The following is a 21,003-nucleotide window of genomic DNA, read 5'->3' as shown; positions in this document are numbered from 1 at the left end:
AAGAAGCCAAAAGAGCTGAGAAACCGTGAGATCAGGGCCAGTTTAAGGGGCCCTGTAGCAAACTATAGCGTTGGGGCCCCCCAGCACAAAGCTTCAACCCCCCCCCCCCCCCTACCCCGCTATTACCCCTCTGCTCCCCGGGGCCCTGCAAGCAGCCATAAATACCTATTAGTAACGGCGGTTGAGCGGACAGGCAACGGCTACACTCAGACAAGCTGTCTCACTCCCACTCTATGACCCGGCGCGTCATTTGAAAACATGCGCCGGGTCATAGAGTGAGAGGGAGCGTGTCTCAGAGTACAGCCGCTGCCAGCTCGCTCACTTGCCAGTACTTATAGTTAATTATGGCTGCCATTATAGCTGTAGGGCCCCGGGGAGCAGGGGGGAACAGGCAGAATGGAGCAGGGTTGCCGTTGCGGGGGCCTCAGCAGAGGTCGGGGCCCCGGGGAAAATGCCCCCTTTGTCTCTATGGTAGCGCTGGCCCTGAGCGAGATAAGGTTTTAGCGCTGGAAAGTTCAGTGTTTTTTTTTTCAAATCAGAAAGGCATATTTGTCACAAACTGCAGTTCAGAAAGAAGTTGCAAAATTAAGCCCTTAAACTGAACATAAAAAATACAAGTTCTGTGTTTAATTTACCTTTTCTAAAACACATGCAATTAATCATCTCATGAGTGTATTTCCACTTCAGGTTTGCTTTAAAGAGAGCCTCCGGAATAAAAGCACAGCCAGTAGTGATTGGGTGGGTGCAGGGTTAAATATTTACCTGATCTAACATAATCGGGTCTCAGGTGATGCACCACCCCTTCTGCAAGGGAACACACTCATGCCCATGTTTCCCCAAGTCTGCCAAAGCTCTCTGGTACTCTCCGCCTACATTGCCGCAGCCTGACCCCGCTCAGAAGTCACCAATTTAGCTGCGGTTGCTGAACTAGGGACAGGTTGTTGCAACGCAGATAGAGGTGCCCAGAGCCAGGTACGACAGACTGTCTTTTACACTTTAGGTACTCTTGAAATACTTAAGCTAAGGATGGAAATATAAAAAGCACTTTCTCCTCTGTAGTATAGTAAAATGTGCTTACAGTTTCCACATACCTAATAGTTCAGTTTTATTCAGGATGTGAGATCTTCATGAAGGTATTCGTAGCAAAGGAGAAATCTGCTAGTAGTAAACCCCCATGTCAGACTGCACCATATGAGACAGGCAAGTCTGTTCCCAGGTTTTTTTTTTTATCCTATATCAGACATATCCAATTGTAGATACACTCATTGGGCTTGATTCACTAAACTGTGATAACTCAAATATCACGCCTTATCAAAGATATCACACCTTATCAGAGTAGCATAGCGAGCGCTACGAACCCGCAGGGGCTCAGGGCAGGACGAGTACCATTGCCAATTAGCCGGCATAAGTACGTAGTGCTCGCTATGCTACTCTGATAAAGTGTGTTAACTTTGATAAGGTGTGATATATTTTCATAAGGTGTGATATTTGAGTTATTGTGGTTTAGTTAAATCAAGCCCATTGTGTGTGCAGGATGCAGATGCATCCACCGTTAGTGTAGGGACTCCTCTAGGAGATTGGCCTTGACGCTGCTAGAGGGGCTTAAAATGGATCCGAGATCAACTTTTACTCATTGCATAATTGTGTTCCTTTCATATAGTTTATAGGGCATTCCTCAAGCTAAATACTTTTGTATTGTTTTAATACTCTAATTCCCTATAAACTAAACTAGCCTCGCCCACAGCTTCCAAGTGCCTTGGCATTCTCAGACTCATGTAAACAAGGGATTATGGGAGCACAGTCTGGGCAGGAGGAGGTTACTAGCCAGAGATTTCAGAGGCAGAGGAGAGGAGGGAGGAGGAGAGGGGATTGAGCTGAGGGCTGCAGATGCTATCAGCTTGCCTTTGTGTAATGTGACAAACAGAACATGGCTGCCCTCATTGTATCACAGGAATAAATAATCAAACTGTTGAAGCTGTCTGCAGCTATATTTGCTGTGTAAACTATCTAAACTTTAGATAAGATATATAGACAAGTTACTTGTCATAGTTCATTTTTCATCTCTGATCCGCTCTAACCCACATGCCTGTTGAATAGGAGGCACAGACAATCTCATTTATTTTGGGATGTTGTGTTAGCCATCTGTGAGTTTGAAGCCAAGATCTCTTTAAACTTTGCTCTGTGATTTGCCCAGCCTTATGAGCTCCTTACAAGATGTTTATTAGCCTGTTTAAGCAAACATATTTATGCTTTTAACAGTAAAAGTAATTACAGCAAAGTGCCACCTATGCGGAACTGAGGCAACTGGAGGTCTTAAAGTGACCCTAAAGTCAGGAAGAAAAAAATGAGTTTAACTCACCTGGGGCTTCCCTCAGCCCCCTGAAGCTGATCAGTGCCCATGCTGACTCCATCAGATGTCCCTGGACCGGCCGGCGGCGACTTCCGGTTTCGCTGTCACCGGCTGACAGGGAGGCCGCAATAGCAGCATGGGGGGGCGCTGTCACCGGCCGACAGTGAGGCCGCAATAGCAGCATAGGGTGCACTATTCTGGCTGGGAACGCGAAGAATCACTCGCGTTCCCAGCCTGTCGTCCGGTGACGGCGAAACCGGAAGTCGCCGCCGGCCGGTCCAGGGACATCTGATGGAGTCAGCGTGGGCACCGATCAGCTTCAGGGGGCTGAGGGAAGCCCCAGGTGAGTTAAACTCATTTTTTTTATTCCTGACTTTAGGTTCACTTTAATAAAGTGGCATGCCTAACGGGGATAAAGGGGACAAAACCTTTGGGGGTTTGCAGGGCCTAAACTACTTACTGATCCTCCAGGTGCCATCTTCCACGCATCCTGCAGCTCCCATCGGATTTCAGTCATCCATGCACGGCTTCTAGCATGTCACCTGACTCAGTGAGTGTCAGGCGACGTCAGGTGCCATACACAGAGGATGTAGGAAAGCTTTTGGCACCTATAGGAAGTATAAAATATGGCACCCAGGTTGGGTAATGGCACAGAGGTTTCAATCTCCACCAGTGCCAGATATTAGGGATTTTGCTGTAATATCTCTCAAAGACTGGGCGATAATGATTAAATGTGAAGAAAAGCTTACCTACTCTGGACTAGTTAACAGTCCAGTTAGCACGACATGTCTCATGAGTACATTTGGGCCTTCTTTTCTCTCCTTTCTTCTTAATTCTTTGCTTTTCTTGTCTCTTTTCTTGCTTTTCCCTATTTTCTAACTTGTCTAATGTTCTTTTCTACTTTGTTCTCTCTCCTCTCTGTTCTATATGTCTCCATCAGGTTTAAATAATTTGTTTACTGTTAGTGATGGTATTGAGGTAATTAGTGGTGCATGTAGCTTTCCCCCTTTGTGATGGCATTTCTTTAAGTCGGAGCCTTATACTTTTTGTATTATGCAGTTTAACAGCAGAACCGTGTGTCTTTAATAATGATTGATGCTTAGGTTGTTCACTATTTTGTATGTTCTCGTTTGCCTCAATGTCTTCTGATTAATGGCATTTTTTCTGGTTAACCTTCTTTCCTTTGAATAAAAATGTATTATTGAAAAAAAAAAAGTGAAGAAAAGCTGAAGGTGCATTTAAAATCTGCTCCATACCTCTTTTTCTATTAAATCTTCTAAAGAAATTTCATCATCTTTCTCTTCTTTCTTTTTGTCTTTCTTCAGCACAAACCCTGGCGGTAGAGCGTGACGATACATACAGGTGTCTCCTCCACCAGGACATACCCAAAACCATCCATATTTGTTGTTTTCTATTGCTTCAAGAAAGAATTTGCAAACCTGCAAAGCAAAAAGTAACATGCCCTTCAGGTGAAGTATGAATGTTTATATCTACAAAAGTCTTAACGTGTGCAGTTTCTCAACATTTTTTTGGTATGTACCTATTTATAACCCTGTACTCACCAAGTATCCCCTAGCATAGTAAATATTATCACAAGTACCCCTTGACAAATATATATTTAAATGTAAAACAAGATAATTGGTTCTAAACAATGTCCAAGCATTTACTATTGCTTTTAATTAGCTAAAATACTAATTTGGTGTTGCTTAAATAAAACATTTTTTCTAAAAAACTCTAAATGTGTTATTCTTGGTTAAGTATATGAAGCTCGAATACCCCCTGGAATCATCAGAAGTACCCCCTGGGGTACGCGTACCACACGTTGAGAACCTAGGCCTTAACGGACCACTTCGCGGAAAAAAATGTAAAATTTAAAATACAAGAAAATACATAAATAAAAATTAAATTTCTTCCAGAGTAAAATGAGCCACAACTTACTTTTGTCCTATGACGCTGTCACTTACAGTAAGTAATAGAAATCTGACAAAGCCGACAGGTTTTGGACCATCCCATCTCCTCATGGGGGAGCACTTAGTGAACGGCAGTTGCTCAGTCCAACTGCCAGATAGTGTGCAAAAAAGGTAGGGGGGTGGCCTACATATTTGTATTGATCCTTTCCGGGGAGTGCATTTTTTTAAAGGGACTCTGAGCACCTCTCATGGGTATGATTTAACCACTTGCCGACCACACGCTTATACCGTGCGTCGGCAAAGTGGCAGCTGCAGGACCAGCGACGCAGTTCTGCGTCGCCAGCTGCAGGCTGATTAATCAGGAAGCAGCCGCTCGCGCGAGCGGCTGCTTCCTGTCAATTCACGGCGGGGGGCTCCGTGAATAGCCTGCGGGCCACCGATGGCGGCTCGCAGGCTAAATGTAAACACAAGCGGAAATAATCCGCTTTGTTTACATTGTACGGCGCTGCTGCGCAGCAGCGCCGTAAGGCAGATCGGCGATCCCCGGCCAATCAGCGTCCGGGGATCGCCGCCATGTGACAGGGGACGTCCTGTCACTGGCTACACAAAACGGATAGCGTCCTGTGCAGCCCGGATCACCGGGGGGGAAAGGTAGGAGAGGGAGGGGGAGAATGTCGCCGCGGAGGGGGGCTTTGAGGTGCCCCCCCCCGCAACATGCCTGCAGGCAGGAGAGATCAGACCCCCCCTGCACATCATCCCCATAGGGGGGAAAAAAGGGGGGCGATCTGATCGCTCTGCGTGCACCCTGATCTGTGCTGGGGGCTGCAGAGCCCACCCAGCACAGATGACAACAAACAGCGCTGGTCCTTAAGGGAGGGTAAAGGGTGGGTCCTCAAGTGGTTAAGACTGTGACCAAGACTGTAAAGTACTTAAAGATGCATACCTTTCTGTAGCTTGTGGTCTCCTCTTTCATTTGATGCCTGAATCGCCGAACACACCAAATAGTTTTCGTTTGACTTCAGTTTAAAAATCGCCGCTGCCATCTTGGCTGTGTTATAACTTCCGGGCCACCCCTGTCTTCTTTGTTAGAGAAGTGCATCATTGATTGAAGCAGGAAGAGGAAGTGACACGCATGGCCATTGCAAGAGGCTCCTCCAGAGGGGTCATAGCACGACTTTGTTGGAATTCGTCTGGCTTAAAGCGGATCCGAGATGAAAAACTAACTATAACAAGTAACTTGTCTATATATCTTATGTACAGTTTAGATGGTTTAAACAGCAAATCTGTCTGCATACTGCTTTAATAGAATATGATTCTTTCTTCCTGTAATACAATGACAGCAGCCATGTTTGTAAACATTACACAGAGGCAGGCTTATCTGCACCATCAGCACTCAGACTGAAAAAAACCTAATCCCCCCTCCACCTCCGCGTCTGAAATCTCTGGCTAGTAATACCTCCCCCTCCTCCTACCTAGACTGAGCTCTCATGAGCCCTTGCTACTGCCAAGGCTCTCTGAAAACTGTGGGTGGGGCTTAGTTTATAGGGAATTAGAGTATTAAAACAAAAACAAAAAAGTATTTGGCTTGAGGAATGCCCTATAAACTATAGGAAAGGAACACAATTATGCAATAAGTAAAAGTTCATCTCGGATCCACTTTAAAGGCATGCCCATGAGAGGTGCTCGGAGTCCCTTTAAAGAACAAATGACATACTGAGAATCCCCCATGAAGAGATGGACTAATCGAAAACCTGTCAGTTCAGTCAGATTTCTAATAATTACTGTAAGTGACAGCAACATAGGAGAAAATTAATTTTTCAGCTTATTATACTCTGGAAGAAATTTCTTATTTCTATACGTTTACATGTGTTTTAAATTTTACAATTTTCGTGATAGTTGTCCTTTAAGAAAATAATTACATTTCTAATTTTAAAAACACTTATTTCACAGTAAACTTATTTTCAAATACTAAAATGTAACTCTTATAGGAAAGTTTAATAGGTTATGGCATAAAAGGAAATCATCTGAAAATTATACACGTTGAGAGAATTAAAAAGGCAGACCTAAAGTGTCTCTCATTTACCGTATTGCCTTTTAAACAATGAAAATTGCCTGCATTTCCTACTGATCATTTGCCTCTAATACTTTTAGCCATAGACCCCGAACAAGCATGCATATCAGGTGCTCTGACTAAACTGCATGTTTCAGGTTTGTGTAATTCTAACACTTCTGCAGCCAGAGATCAGCGGGGCTACCAGGCAATTGGTATGAATTAAATAGAAATATGGCAGCCTCCACATGCCTCTCACTTTAGGTTCCCTTTAACCACTTGCCGACCAGGGGATTTTACACTGATCGGTGCTGCATGGGCTCTACAGCCCGCAGCACCGATCAGGAGTGCAGCAGGGCGATCAGACTACCCCCCTTTTTTCCCCACTAGGGGGATGTCCTGCTGGGGGGGTCTGATCGCCACCGGCTGCAGTTGCTTAGCGGGGGGGGCTCTTCAAAGCCCCCTCCGCAGCGCTTTCAGCCCTCTCGCCAGCTCCCTCCCTCTCCCTTCCCCTGTGTGCTGCGCAGGACGGATTTCCGTCCTGCGCATTGAAGGATAGGCTTCAACCTATCATATGCCGGCGATCCCCGGCCAATCAGAGGCCGGGGATCGCCGATCTGCCTTACGGCGCTGCTGCGCAGCAGCGCCATATGATGTAAACAGCGGGGATTTCTTCCCCGCCTGTTTACATTTTGCCGGCGAGCCGCCATCGGCGGCTCTCCGGCTGTTCACGGAGACACCCTCCGTGAACTGACATGGAAAGGCCGCTCGATCGAGCGGCCGTTTCCATGGTAACCCGCAGACGACCAGTTTACGCCAATCGGCGTTAGCTGGTCGTCAAGAGGTTAAGATAAAGAGGGATAAGACAGACATTGGGGTATCAATGGATTATCCTGGAAAAAGGACTAGTAATGAGAGTACATAAAACTCCAGAAAGTTCTAAATATACCCATCTGTGTCTAAAGGTTGGTTACATTTCTTGCAAATTTATTTAATAAATGTATTAACGGAAATAAGAGAATAATACAGCTGAGTTCTCTGAAGAACACTTAAATACATCAGTTTCTAAACAAACCTGTATGTAATAAAATAAAGTAGGGGTCCCCCAACCCCCGGCCCACTGCCAGTCCGTGGCTCTGTCCTCTCGCCCCCCTCGCCTGGTGGCCACCGCTAGCATCAGCTTAGTTGGCGGCTGCTTCCTCTTATGTTGCCCGGTCGGCCCCTCTCCATGTCCCATCTTCTTTCACTGCAGCGCTTCCCCCGGCTGCTGTGAAGAGGCAGAAGCAGGAGAGCGGCTTCCTGTAGTGGCGATGTATATCGCCGTTACCATAGGAACCGCTCTTCTACTTCTTGTCTCTTCACAGCAGCCAGGGGACACGTTGCTGTGAAAGAAGACGGGGCATGGAGGAGAGGGGCCGACCGGGCAATATAAAAGAGGAAGCGCCGCTAAGGCAACACGAGCGGCGGCAGCAGGGGGAGGGCAGCGGGCAACTATACTACCTATACTAGGGCAACTATACTACCTATACTGGGGCAACTATACTAGCTACAGTGTTGCCCATAATTATTCATACCCCTGGCAAATTTTTATCTAAAGTGGAATATAACCCAGCATTTCAACTTTGCTCTAAAACATTATTTACAGCATATTATATGCAACCAGCATATTTTTTTTTTTACTAGACCAGCATTGGAAGGGTTACACACAGAGCTTTAAAGTTCCGTGGAGGGAGATGCAGACGCATCCAAAGTTTAGATAGATACATTTAAGTAAACACAATGTAACAAGTGAGGAACGTGACACACTCTCTGGCTGTGCAGGAGCTGGTTGCATATAATATGCTGTAAATAATGTTTTAGAGCAAAGTTGAAATGCTGGGTTATATTCCGCTTTAAAGTTACTTTTATTTTATGGGAAATTACATAGGTGTCTCCCAAAAGATAATAAGACAATGTACAAGAGGCATTATTGTGGGGAAAAAAAAAAAAAAAAAGTTTCTCGGCTTTTACTTACATTTGAGCAAAAAAGTGCCCAGTCCAAAATTATTCATACCCTTCACAAACTTTCACAGTCCGTGGGAAAATCAAAAGTTCTATACCATTCCAAATAGTCCAAGCTGTTCTAAAGCATCCTAATTACCCTTATTAATTGGGAACAGCTGTTACCAACTCAACAGGTGAAAAATAGCAGCTCTCTGCAGTTGGTTTGTGGACAGTCATGGCTAAGACAAATGAGCTCAGTAAGGACCCGCGGTTGCGCATTGTGGCTGCCCACATGTCAGGAAAGGGCCACAAGGCCATTTCTAAATGTTTTCGTGTTCCAGTGGCTACAGTGCAAAGTATTATTAAAAAAATACAAGATATTCCGCACTGTGGAAAATCTCAGAGGACATGGTCGGAAGCCAAAAGTGACACCTGTACTGGCCAGGAGGATAGTGGTGAAAAAGAATCCAAGGATCACCACCAAGGCCATCCTGGTGATTCTGGGCTCTGTTGGTGGCAATGTCTCAAGGCAGAAAATCCAACGGACACTGCACACTGCTGGGTTCCACGGATGCAGACCAAGGAGGACGCCACACTTCTCCAGATAAGACACACAAATGCTCGCTTGGCCTATGCAAATGCTCATCTGGTCAAAGAAGACGACTTCTGGTCTTCTGTGTTATGGTCAGATGAAACAAAAAACAAATTATTTGATCCCAATGATGTTTCCTTCATTTAGTGTAAAAAAGGAGAAGCCTTCAACCCAAATAACACCATCCCCACTGTCAAACATTGTGGTGGTAACCTTGTGCTTTGGGGGGTGGTTTTCAGCCAATGGACCAGGGAACCCAATCAAACACAGTAAAAGGCACCATGAAAAAATAGCAATACATGAGGATTATCAACTACAACACCAGGCAGTGTGCAGAGAAACTTGGCCTTGGGCACCAGTGGACATTTCAGCATGACAATGACCCAAAGCACACAGCAAAAGTGGTGAAGAAATGGTTAGTAGACAACAACATTAAAGTTTTGGAGTGGCCCAGCCAGAGTCCTGACTTAAATTCAATTAAGAATCTGTGGAGGGAGCTAAAGATGGAGGTGATGACAAGAAGACCCTCTAACCTGAAAGATTTGGAGCTCATTGCTAAAGATGAATGGGCAAAAATACCTGTGGAGACATGCAAAAAGCTGGTCTGCAATTATAGGAAGCATCTGATTGCTGTAATAGCCAATAAAGGGTTTTACAATTGATTATTGAGAAGGGTATGAATAATTTTGGACTGGACACTTTTTGCTCAAATCTAAATAAAAACTGAGAATTTTGTTTCCCACAATAATGCCTCTTGTACATCGTCTTATCTTTTGGGAGACACCTATGTAATTTCCCGTCAAAAAATTACTTGCTGGTTGAATAAAAGTAACTATGTAAAAATTTGCCAGGGGTATGAATAATTATGGGCAGCACTGTATACTTGGGCAACAATACTAGCTATACTGGGGCAACTATACATAGATACCCTATACTCGTATCTGGCTACCTACATACCTATACACGCCAAATCGTTTTGCCCACCACACCTCCACGGTAAAGTTTGGTCTGGATAGTGGTCCCCAGGGCGAAAATAGTTGGGGACCACTGAAATAAAGCAAACGCGTACATACTAGTACGCTGTCAGTGAGTTGGACGCAGGGTAGAAATTTCGAAATTTCAGACAGAAATCGCGCAATTCAATATTTTCCTAAAATCATTCAGGCCTAGCGCAGGATGAGCCGAATGATGGCTCGCCCTGCTGAGGAGCAAGCTCAATCCTGCACAGCACTGCTTCTGCTACAATCTACTGACTCGTGGATTAGATTAAGTCACAGAGGACGTAGATATACTGTAGTTGAGGATAAAGTGGTTAAAGGAGAACTGTAGTGAGAGGTATACGGAGGCTGCCATATTTATTTCCTTTTAAGCTATACCACTTGCCTGGCAGCCCTGCTAATCTATTTGGCTGAAGTAGTGTCACACCAGAAACAAGCATGCAGCTAATCTTGTCATATCTGTCAAAATTGTCAGAAAAACCTGATCTGCTGCATTCTTGTTCAGGGTCTATGGCTGAAAGTATTAAGAGGTAGAGGATCAGCAGGATAGCCAGGTAACTGGTATTGCTTAAATGGAAATAAATGTGGCAGCCTCCATACACCTCTCTCTACAGTTCTCCTTTAAAGAAAACCTGAGAAGAAAGCCATCCTAGGTTCCATACTTACCTGGGGCTTCCTTAAAACCCCCTGAGGCCGCTCAGTCCCTCGCTGTGTCCTCGGGTTGCTCCTTTCACCCGCAATAGTGCCCGAAAGCCTGGGCGAGTTGCGTTTCATCATGCATGCACGGTCCGACCAGGCATGCTCCCCCGTCAGGCTCCCATCTCTGGGAGAGTTTTGTGCATGCGCAGTAGTTCTGCACAAGCGCAGAATGCTCCCAGCTGCAGGAGCCCGACGAGAGAGCACGCTTGGTTGCGCATGCACAATGAAGCGCGACTCGGCTAGGCTTTTGGGCACTATCGCGGGAGACAGGAGCTACCCGGGGACACAGCAAGGGATTGAGCGGCCTCAACGGGGCTTAAAGGAAAAGTCTGAGAAGAATAAAAAAAAGAAAATCTACTTAACCCAGCAGCGGTCCTGAGCCCTTTCCGCAGCTCCGTTCCCAGCCGGTGGCCCGGGATCATATCAGTTACAGATCTCGCCAAGTCGGCAACTTCTGTGCCTGCGTGAGAATCACTCGCAATCGCACTCATGTGGTCTGGAGTGTCCGCTCCAGGCTACTTGAGCGCAGTCGCGAGTGGCACGGCCGCGCATGCGCAGTAGAGGTCAGTCAGCATCTGCATTGCAGTGGACCCCGGGCCACCGGCTGGGAGCGGAGTTGCGGCGAGGGCACATGATGGCTGTCAGGGGATGGAGGAAGCCCCAGGTAAGTAGATTTCTTTTTTTTATTTTTTTTTAAGCTCCTTGGATCTTTCTTTTAAAGGAAACCAGAGCTGTGGGAAAAAGAAGATTTGATACTTATCCGCAGCTTCCTGCAGCAGCATATACACATTCGAGTCCCACACCGTCCTCCAGCAGTCTGCCGATCAGCCCCGGTAATAGGCTAGGTCGCGTCAGTCCGGGTCTACTACGCATGCGCAGAAGCCTGAGCCTGTTACCGGGGCTGATTAAACGGCAGACTGCAGGAGGACGGCGTGGGACTCACGTGTTTATCCTGCTGGAGAAAGCCGTGGGCGAGTATCAAACCATCTTTTTCCACAGCTCTGGTACACTTTCAGGAAGCACCAGGTAAGTATGGTGCCTAAGATGGATTTCACCTTAGGTACACTTTAAATACTATTCTCCCTCCAAGTCATAGCAACTCAGAGGTAGAAGTAATTCAGAACCTCGAATAACCCTTACGTGCCCCACACAGTATAACATTAATTGCTCTGGTGACGCCAAAACCACCCGCTTCGAGCGCAGACAACCTTCAAATGGTTGTCAACAACATTGTTAAAAACTGCTTATGGAAATAATGAAGGAAATGACAAAACTGACCGATATATTTTTAACCATCTAATAACCACTGTACTATGTATGTGTCTCAGGTATTTCTAAAATGCTGACCACGAGCAGATACCTGCCTGCCAAATACTTTAGAAAAGTACGCAAAAATGCTATACACTGGAGACATGGTAACTACCCTCAACGATACGTAGTGGGCCTTAGTACACACTTAAGATAAATGCACACAATGTTGCATTCTAATAATATATAAAAAAATTAAAAAAAAAAAAAAAAAACTTAGTAAACAGAACATGAGATCTTGAATGGTAGAAACAACCATTAACACTACGCACTCAAAACACTCACAGCAAGCTGGAATTCTTGTGGCAATAAAAACTTTATGCTAGTATGCTGCAAAAGTCAGGTGTGAGGCCACATCTGGAGTAACTATAAAGGACGGGGTAGGGGAGAAAAAACAAACAAAAAGAAAAAAAAAAGCGCGCACTCAGAAAACTTTTGATAAAAATGGAGACCAGCCGGCCGGTCGTAGACAGATCTCACCTGATGTGGTGGCTGATATGCCCTTATGGGTATTATCAGCTTGCAGGTTTTTGTCCCTCTCAGACCACGAACCAGGTCAGAAGCAGGCTCTTTGCCCAAAGGGATCCTGTGGCTGGAAGCAGGATATCAGGAGCAGCTGTCTGGTTTGTAGCCGTAACACGAGAGCTGCAGGCACCTGTGGGCTGTATGAGACTCCATCCCTTAGCAGGGAGAGTCTCATTCCTAAAAAGCTGGCAATCCACACTGCTCTGTTCAGATGTACTACAGCGGTGGCTGGGTGAATCTGAACAGAGCAGTGTGTGGATTGCCAACTTTTTAGGAATGAGACTCTCCCTGCCAAGGGATTAAGTCTTATACAGCCCACAGGTGCCTGCAACTCTGGTGTTACAGCCAGTGCTGGGACAACAACGGCTACAAACCAGACAGCTACTCCTGATATCCTGCTTCCACCCACAGGATCCCTTTGGACAAAGAGCCTGCTTCTGACCCGGTCCCTGGGCTGAGAGGGACAAAAGCCTGCAAGCTGATAATACCCCTAAGGGCATATCAGCCATCACATCAGGTGAGATCTGTCTATGACCGGTTGGTCTCCCTTTTATCCGTCTTCTGAGTGTGCTCTTTTTGTGTTTTTCCCCTAACCTATGTCCTTTATAGGATTTTTTCTGCCACTGCAAGTGGACCACACAGAGCAACACCGACTTCCATCACCAAACATATCCTCTACATATAGAAGACCAATTTTATCCAGCTCACTCCCTGTTCTCATTTCAGCACGGGGTTATTTACGTTTACCTATTTGTCTACATCTGGAGTATTGGATACGGCTTCGGGAGCACTACACTATGGAAAGGACATTGACCTTCCAGAACAGGTACAAAAACAGGCAATTAAATCAAAAGGATGAAAAGGTCTCACTTGCCAAGGAAGGCTGGACAAACTGGGCTTATTTAGCTCGGAAAAAATTAATGATAAGTGACCCGATTAACATTTGTAAATACATCAGTGGGCAATACAAAATCTTGGCAGATGAGCTTTTTGTCCCTAGGCTTGTACAAGCAACAAGAGAACATGATCAGCGTATGGATGAAAAAAAGATAGATAAAAAAAAAAGGTTTTGGCATCTATTTAGAAAGGGGTCCTTTACAGTAAAAGTAGTTAAATATGGAATATAAGGAAGTATATTATGGCAAACTCTATATCTTCATTTAAAGAGGGCTTGGATGCTTTCCTTGCATTGAAAATATCCATGGCTATAATTGTTCGGTAATTCCAGGCAGAGTTGATCCAGGAATTGATCTGACTGCCACCTGGAGTCGTGAGGGATATTTTTTGTTTTTTAACCAAACTAACTAGGTTTCAATATTGTGTTTTGTTTTACTATTCAGTGGCTGCTGATCAGTATGGATTCATCGTAGAGTGCTCTGATAGGGCTACAGCAGATTGTGGTTTGGCATTTTTTCCATGATAGACACCTGATGCTCATGTATGTTGTGTGCCTTATAAGGAAGTATATTATGGCAAACTCTATATCTTCATTTAAAGAGGGCTTGGATGCTTTCCTTGCATTGAAAATATCCATGGCTATAATTGTTCAGTAATTCCAGGCAGAGTAGATCCAGGAATTGATCTGACTGCCACCTGGAGTCGTGAGGGATATTTTTTGTTTTTTAACCAAACTAACTAGGTTTCAATATTGTGTTTTGTTTTACTATTCAGTGGCTGCTGATCAGTATGGATTCGTCGTAGAGTGCTCTGATAGGGCTACAGCAGATTGTGGTTTGGCATTTTTTCCATGATAGACACCTGATGCTCATGTATGTTGTGTGCCTCCAGTTCCAGGCCTGATTAAGTTTACATACCATAGTGATTTGGCTTAACCTGCACACTACTTGACACAAATGGGTTTAAATGGCTATTAAAAAAGGTAACCATCTTCAACTGTGATCTTTTGCTTGTAATTAGTGGGTGTGAATTGAAAGTTCAATAAGTTTCTGTACTCCTGACATACCCTTGCATCTTTCATCCAGTGCTGCACTGTTTTTTTGTTTTTGTTTTTTTGATTCCATGTCATGGGGAAAGTAAAAGAAATTTCAAAGGATCTGCGGGAAAAGGTAGTTGAACTCTAAACAACAGGAAAGGGATATAAGAAAATATAAAGGAACTGCGAAAGCCAATCAGCAGTATTCAAACACTAATTAAGAATTGAAAAATGGTGGGTTCTGTTGACAACAAAGCATGGTCAGGTAGACCAACTACATTTCAGTTACTGTTCAGGATGCAAGGAAATACCCAATCACTTCAGACGAAATACCGGACTTTCTGATAAAATGTGTTGTGGGAGATTCAAGTTGCACAATAAGGCACTTGAAGAAAGATGAGCTGCATGGCTGAGTTGCCAGAAGAAAGCCATTCCTATGCAAATACAAAAGTATCCCCCCTACAATATGCCAAACAGCACAGAGACAAGCCTCAAACCTTCTGGCACGAAGTCATTTGAAGTGATCAGACTAAAATTGAACTTTTTGGCCACAACCATGAAAGCTACATTTGGAGAGGAGTCAACAAGGCCTATGATGAAAAGTACACCATTCCTACTGTGAAACATGGTGGTGGATCACTGAGGTTTTGGGGATGTGTGCGCAACAAAAGGCACAGGAAATTTGGTCAGAATAGATGGCAATATGAATGCAGTACATTATCAAGAAATACTGGAGGAACATTTGCACTCATCACAGGAAGCCGAGCATGGGACGTACTCGGACATTCCAACAGGACAATGATCCAAACCTGACTTGTTACCCAAAACATCCGCACCACATACAGTCCGGTCCATAAATATCGGGACAGACACAATTCTAACATTTTTGGCTCTATACACAACCACAATGGATTTGAAATGAAACGAACATGATGTGCTTTAACAGCAGGCTGTCAGCTTTAATTTGAGGGTATTTACATCCAAATCAGTTGAACGGTGTAGGAATTACAAAAGTTTGCATATATGCCTCCCACTTGTTAAAAGGGAACTTCAGCCTAAACAAACATACTGTCATCAAGTTACATTAGTTATGTTGATTAGAATAGATAGGTAATATAATCTCTTACCCACCCTGTTTTAAAAGAACAGGCAAATGTTTGTGATTCATGGGGGCTGCCATCTTTGTCATGAGGGCAGCCATCTTTTTGGTTAAAAGGAGGTGACAAGTAGCATGAGACACAGTTCCAACTGCCCTGTGTCCTGATTACTCCTCCCAGCTGCACACGCTAGGCTTCAAATGTCAAATTCAAATTGTAAAAAAAAAAAAAATTGCACCAAAACAGCAGAACGACAACAACAAAATCAGAAATCCTATCATGCTTTGCACAGCATCAGGGGAAAAAAGCCCGGGCAGTTTTCTTCTGTGCAGCTAAAAATGAGGCTTGTATAAGAGAAACAAAGTTCTGATGCTGTGAAACTGTTAAAGAAACACTAAGCCTTTTCATTGCTACTGAGTCAATTTTTAGTCCGGAGGTTCACTTTAAGGGCCAAAAGTAATGGACAGAATATTAAAAAAAAAAACAAATAAAACGTTCACTTTTCAATACTTGGTTGCAAATCCTTTTCAGTCAATTACAGCCTAAAGTTTGGAACGCATAGACATCACCAGACGCTGGGTTTCATCGCTGGTGATGCTCTGTCAGGCCTCTACTGCAACTGTCTTTAGTTCCAGCTTGTTCTTGGGGCATTTTCCCTTCAGTTTTGTCTTCAGCAAGTGAAATGCATGCTCAATCGGATTCAGGTCAGGCGATTGACTTTGTCATTGCATAAAATTCCAATTTTCCCTTCAAAATCTCTTTGGTTGTCCAATGAGTTCTGAAGCATTTGGCTGAATATGAACAGATAATATTGCCCGAAAAACTTATGAATTCATCCTGCTGTTTCTGTCAGCAGTCACATCAATAAATACAGTGCTGCCCATAATTATTCCTACCCCTGGCAAATTTTGAATTCAAGTTACTTTTATTCAACCACCAAGTAATTTTTTGATGGAAAATTACATACGTGTCTCGCAAAAGATAATAAGACAATGTACACGAGGCATTATTTAATTTCAAATCCATTGTGGTTGTGTATAGAGCCAAAAACGTTAGAATTGTGTTGATGTCCCAGTATTTATGGACCTGACTGTATAACCCATACACTAATTGCTAGTCTCCACCTAATTATCTCTAGCAGAAATCTACAGATCTCTACTTCAGTTACTTCATTGCAACATGGTTTTAGAATACCGTATATTCCAGCGTATAAGACGACTGGGCGTATAAGACGACCCCCCAACTTTTCCAGTTAAAATATAGAGTTTGGGATATACTCACCGTATAAGACTACCCCTCTTACAACGCACACCAAATTAAAATAAAAATTAAAAAATCATATACTAGTGCTGTGTATGAACAGATACTGGTGCTGTACTGTATGTGTTACCCAGTATATAACAGTATATAGTCAATTGACTTGTTGCATTGGTCAACTCTCCTTAAAGTGAACCTAAAGCCAAGTAAAAAAAATGAGATTAACTCACCTGGGGCTTCCCTCAGCCCCCTGCAGCCAGGAGGCCACAATAGCAGCATAGGGGGCGATATACAGGTTGGGAACGCGAACAATCACTCGCGTTCCCATGCCTGGCGGCCGGTGACGGCCAAACCGGAAGTGTTCGCCGGCGGGTCCTGGACCATCGGAGCGGGGCTGCGAGGGCACCAATCGGCTGCAGGGGGCTGAGGGAAGCCCCAGGTGAGTTAATCTCATTTTTTTTTTAATTGGCTTTAGGTTCACTTTAAGTAGACTGGTCCGCTCTCCTCGTCTACCTGTTTATCAGAGCAGTATGGAAGGATAGATTGCGCTCCCTCAGCAGGGAGATCTGAGAGGCGGTAACAGGATAGGGCGTATCACCCGGCATCAATGACACCTGGCATATAAGATGACCCCCAACTTTTCAGAAGATATTCAAGGATTATAAAGTAGTCTTATACGCAGGAATAAACAGTATATGGTAAGGTGTAGATTGTACAAAGATTCCTTGTTATTTGTGCTGCCTGCGTCCTGGTTAACTTATACAGAAACTTCTTAACAGACAACCCTATTCACATCTGGGTCCTGTTATATATAGCACAGCCTTCTTATCCTAGAGTTCCAACTGGCATTTGTGTTTTAGTGTCCTAATTTTTGCTTTTTGTCATAGCTATAATTAGGTTGATATACTAGAGATGTTTGGGCATTTTTCTCTATATGTCCAAGGTTAAGATCAATATCCAGTTATAGAACAGTACCAGAGTAAAATAACCACTAACCATGATTGAAAGAAAAATGTGTGTTATTCATATTCTGTGAAAAATGGTTAGGAAATCAAATTCTGCCAGGGTATGTAAACATAGGAGCACAATTGTATATATCCCAGTAGATTTTTCTTCAAGAAAGTTTTGGAAACTTATGTCTTAAATGTTATCAAGGAATAAACAGCCACGCACGAGTTTATAACTGGAGTGTGAAGATTCCAATGTGGTATGAATATGCTCACAGTGCAAAGGATGAGTGGTACTGGTTTCACAATTATATGTTTGAGCTTTTCATGCCATATGTATTATAATGCATACCTACAGTGCTGACATCTTTCACAGCGCTTTATAGAGCATGATGTAGCTGTGTAAGTGTATGTGCTAAAGGCAATAACCTGCAATTCTCCAAAACACTAAATTCTTATTGCTGAAAACCAGATAGTGGGAATGCCTGAAATGAGAGAGGAAGCAAAGAGCTGGAGCAATTTACAAAAAAATTAATATCGGGTCTCCAATCTGAAACTGAAACAGTGGCAGCAGGCATAAGAGGTGCATAGGTAAGTTCACAGATGTCAAACCCGTTTCATAAGCAGAATGAAGACCCTAATTAAAAAGTTTGGGAGCCAATATACTTCCATACTGCACCTAGGGACTTCTCTCCCCACCTATTCAACACACAGGCTCTAAAAAGGGATGCACGCATTTCAAGATAAAACAACTATAACTTGCCTTGCTACGCAAAAAAAGGTACTTTACATTGACCAGAATTCTTCCATACAGCAAAAACATTGATACATCTAACTTAGAACAAACATCCTAAAGTAATGCAGGTTGAGTAAAAGCAATCAGACATACTATTTGGGTTTTGGGTTTTTTCTTTTCTGCTTCCCCATGCTTCTTGTTCACCACTTCCTCCAGCTTCTTTTCATCCCAATTATCCATTGTATCTGTAAATAGGAAGCCAAATTTAAGAATATGGAAGTACTTATGGCACTTGCCCAATATCATTTTAAGAGACTAGACTATCTCACCTTTCTCAAGTTCATCATCTCTTCCATCCACATAAAGACTTCTCTTCTCACATTTTCTCTCTAAGGACAGGTCATGGGAAAATTTGCACTTGTCTCCTTTTGTACACTGTCCTTGTTTGAAGAATGCACATACAACAGATTTTGGATCAACTCCTGTAACGAGAAAAAAACATTTTAAATAATATAGTTACACACATCCCTACCATCATATCAACAGACAAACTGGCAGAGTAAGCACACTAAACATCTGATTAGAAGTTCCAGAGATATACAGGTACATGAATAAACATTGAAAGATAAAATGGGCGCGAGATGTCCCCGATAGTAGAATATTGGTAACATTAATAATATTTCTACTTTTACTTATCCTGACCTTTCACATTACTCCTCCCCTACCTGCGCTTAACACTACCCCCACCTAACACTAACCATCACTATCCTGTCTTCCCTATGCTTAATCACGCCTCTCCCACCACTAATTTTGAACGCTAGTGTTAGTCTACAGTACAGCAGAACTCCAGCACCTGGTGCCCAAATTACCTTCGTGGCACCACCATAGCCACAATTTCTACGGTGAAAGCGCCAAAATTCCCTGACATCGGTGCAACACCGAAAGCGGTAAGGAAGAGAGCCTGGGCATTCTCAGATTGCACTACGGTGTTCTACTCTGTACTTGTGTTACGCTCAAGTCAATTTTTACTGCTGGCGCTGGATAGGCTGCCACGGCACATAGGGCTCCGATACATTTGTTTTTTTTTTCCTGTTATCCTGTTTTTTCCCTCTCCCTTTTTGTTTTTTATATAATGTTCTGTATTCTGTATAATGTTCTGTTCCTACTGCATGCCCTGTCCTGTATCTGTAAACACTGTATATCGTGTATCAGTACCCTGTACGTGCCAAGCCCAATTCCGGGCACGACCCAGTCGTGCTTGGCGAAATAAAGTTTCTGATTCTGATTCATCATAAGGGCTCACGATGAAAGCCAAAACGCTTGAGTAAATGTTTGTGTGTTTTAACAGAGTTTCTAATTCTCAGTTTCTGGTGGCGGTCACCAGCCTATTGTTTGTTGAGCACGGGGTGACCAGTTCCATATAGTGAGCGCTGAGGATCTTTAACTATCTGTTTTTCCTACTGTGGAGTGGTTACCATGTCAGTTGTTTTGGAGGGCAACAGCATTTGCCGCAGCCTAATAACAGTGCTTGTATATGTATATGTTACGGCCAGAACCCGAAGTTTGGCCAGAACTAGAAGTGGCCGGTCACTTCGGGTTCTGGCCGGCCAATGTGCGAACTGGCCGCTGCGCTGCGGCCAATGTGAGAAATGCAACAATTCCTGTAAGGCTAATGTTATGTTGTGGCCACAGCGCAGCGGGCAAATGTATCACATCTTTAGTTTATTCAATGAAATTAAGCCGTCGACTTTTTCTCTGCCTCTCTCCTCCCCCCGCCTCTCTCTCCTTCTCTTATGGGCAGCGGGCGGGGGACACAGGAGAGTCGTTCGTCGCGGCAGGAGAGCAGAGCGGGGAGGCTGCAGACATTGCTTCTGCCAGCACCCGCTCTGCAAGAACGGCAGGATTCCCTGCCGCGACGAACGACTCCGGAGGGACACGTGTGTCCCCGCCCGGCTGCCCATAGGAGAGCGAGAGAGGCGGGGGGGGGGGGGGGGGGGAGGAGGAGAGAGAGGCAGATAAAAAAAAGGCAGTTCGCACATTGTCGCCGGCTTAATTTCATTGAATAAACTAAAGATGTGATACATTTGCCCGCTGCGCTGCGGCCACAACATAACATTAACCTTACAGGAATTGTTGCATTTCTCACATTGGCCGCAGCGCAGCGGCCAGTTCGCACATTGGCCGGCCAGAACCCGAAGTGGCCGGCCACTTCTAGTTCTGGCCAAACTTCGGGTTCTGGCCGTAACATAAAATATGTATTTGCCACAGATTTAGCCACCCACTTCACCAACAAAATTGTCTCCATCCGTCAGGAAATATACAATTTTCAATCCTCACCTCCCACCCCCTCCCATCCAGCTCCTCCTCCACCCTATCCTCCCCCTCACCTCCTTCACTCCTACTACCATTGAGGAAGTCAACCAACTACTGCAGACATCCCCATACCACTGCCTCCCCCCTTGACCCCGTCCCTTCTGATTTACTCCATCCTCACTTCATGGATTTGGCCCCAGTCCTCACTACCCTGTTTAACCTCTTCCTATCCACAGGCACCTTCCCCTCAGACTTCAAGCAGGCGACTGTACTACCCGTTTAAGAAACCCTCCCTCGACCCCTCA

At 44.3% G+C, this 21,003-nt stretch overlaps 1 protein-coding gene across 1 annotated transcript in view; it reads right to left on the bottom strand.

Annotated features, from left to right (window-relative positions):
• Positions 1 to 21,003, bottom strand: part of ZC3H15 (zinc finger CCCH-type containing 15) — a 107,966-nt gene that overhangs the window by 42,284 nt on the left and 44,679 nt on the right. The window contains exons 4-6 of the mRNA XM_068244873.1: positions 18,715 to 18,867; positions 18,539 to 18,630; positions 3,607 to 3,789 (exon numbers count right to left, since the gene is read on the bottom strand). Of these exons, the coding sequence (XP_068100974.1) occupies positions 3,607 to 3,789; positions 18,539 to 18,630; positions 18,715 to 18,867 (428 nt within the window). The remainder of the gene's footprint in view (positions 1 to 3,606; positions 3,790 to 18,538; positions 18,631 to 18,714; positions 18,868 to 21,003) is intronic.

Source organism: Hyperolius riggenbachi, chromosome 7 (assembly GCF_040937935.1).
Source record: "Hyperolius riggenbachi isolate aHypRig1 chromosome 7, aHypRig1.pri, whole genome shotgun sequence".
In the NCBI taxonomy this organism is placed as follows: Eukaryota; Metazoa; Chordata; class Amphibia; order Anura; family Hyperoliidae; genus Hyperolius; species Hyperolius riggenbachi.
Note: the sequence above shows the minus strand (reverse complement) of the source record. Positions and strands in the feature narration are given on the sequence as shown.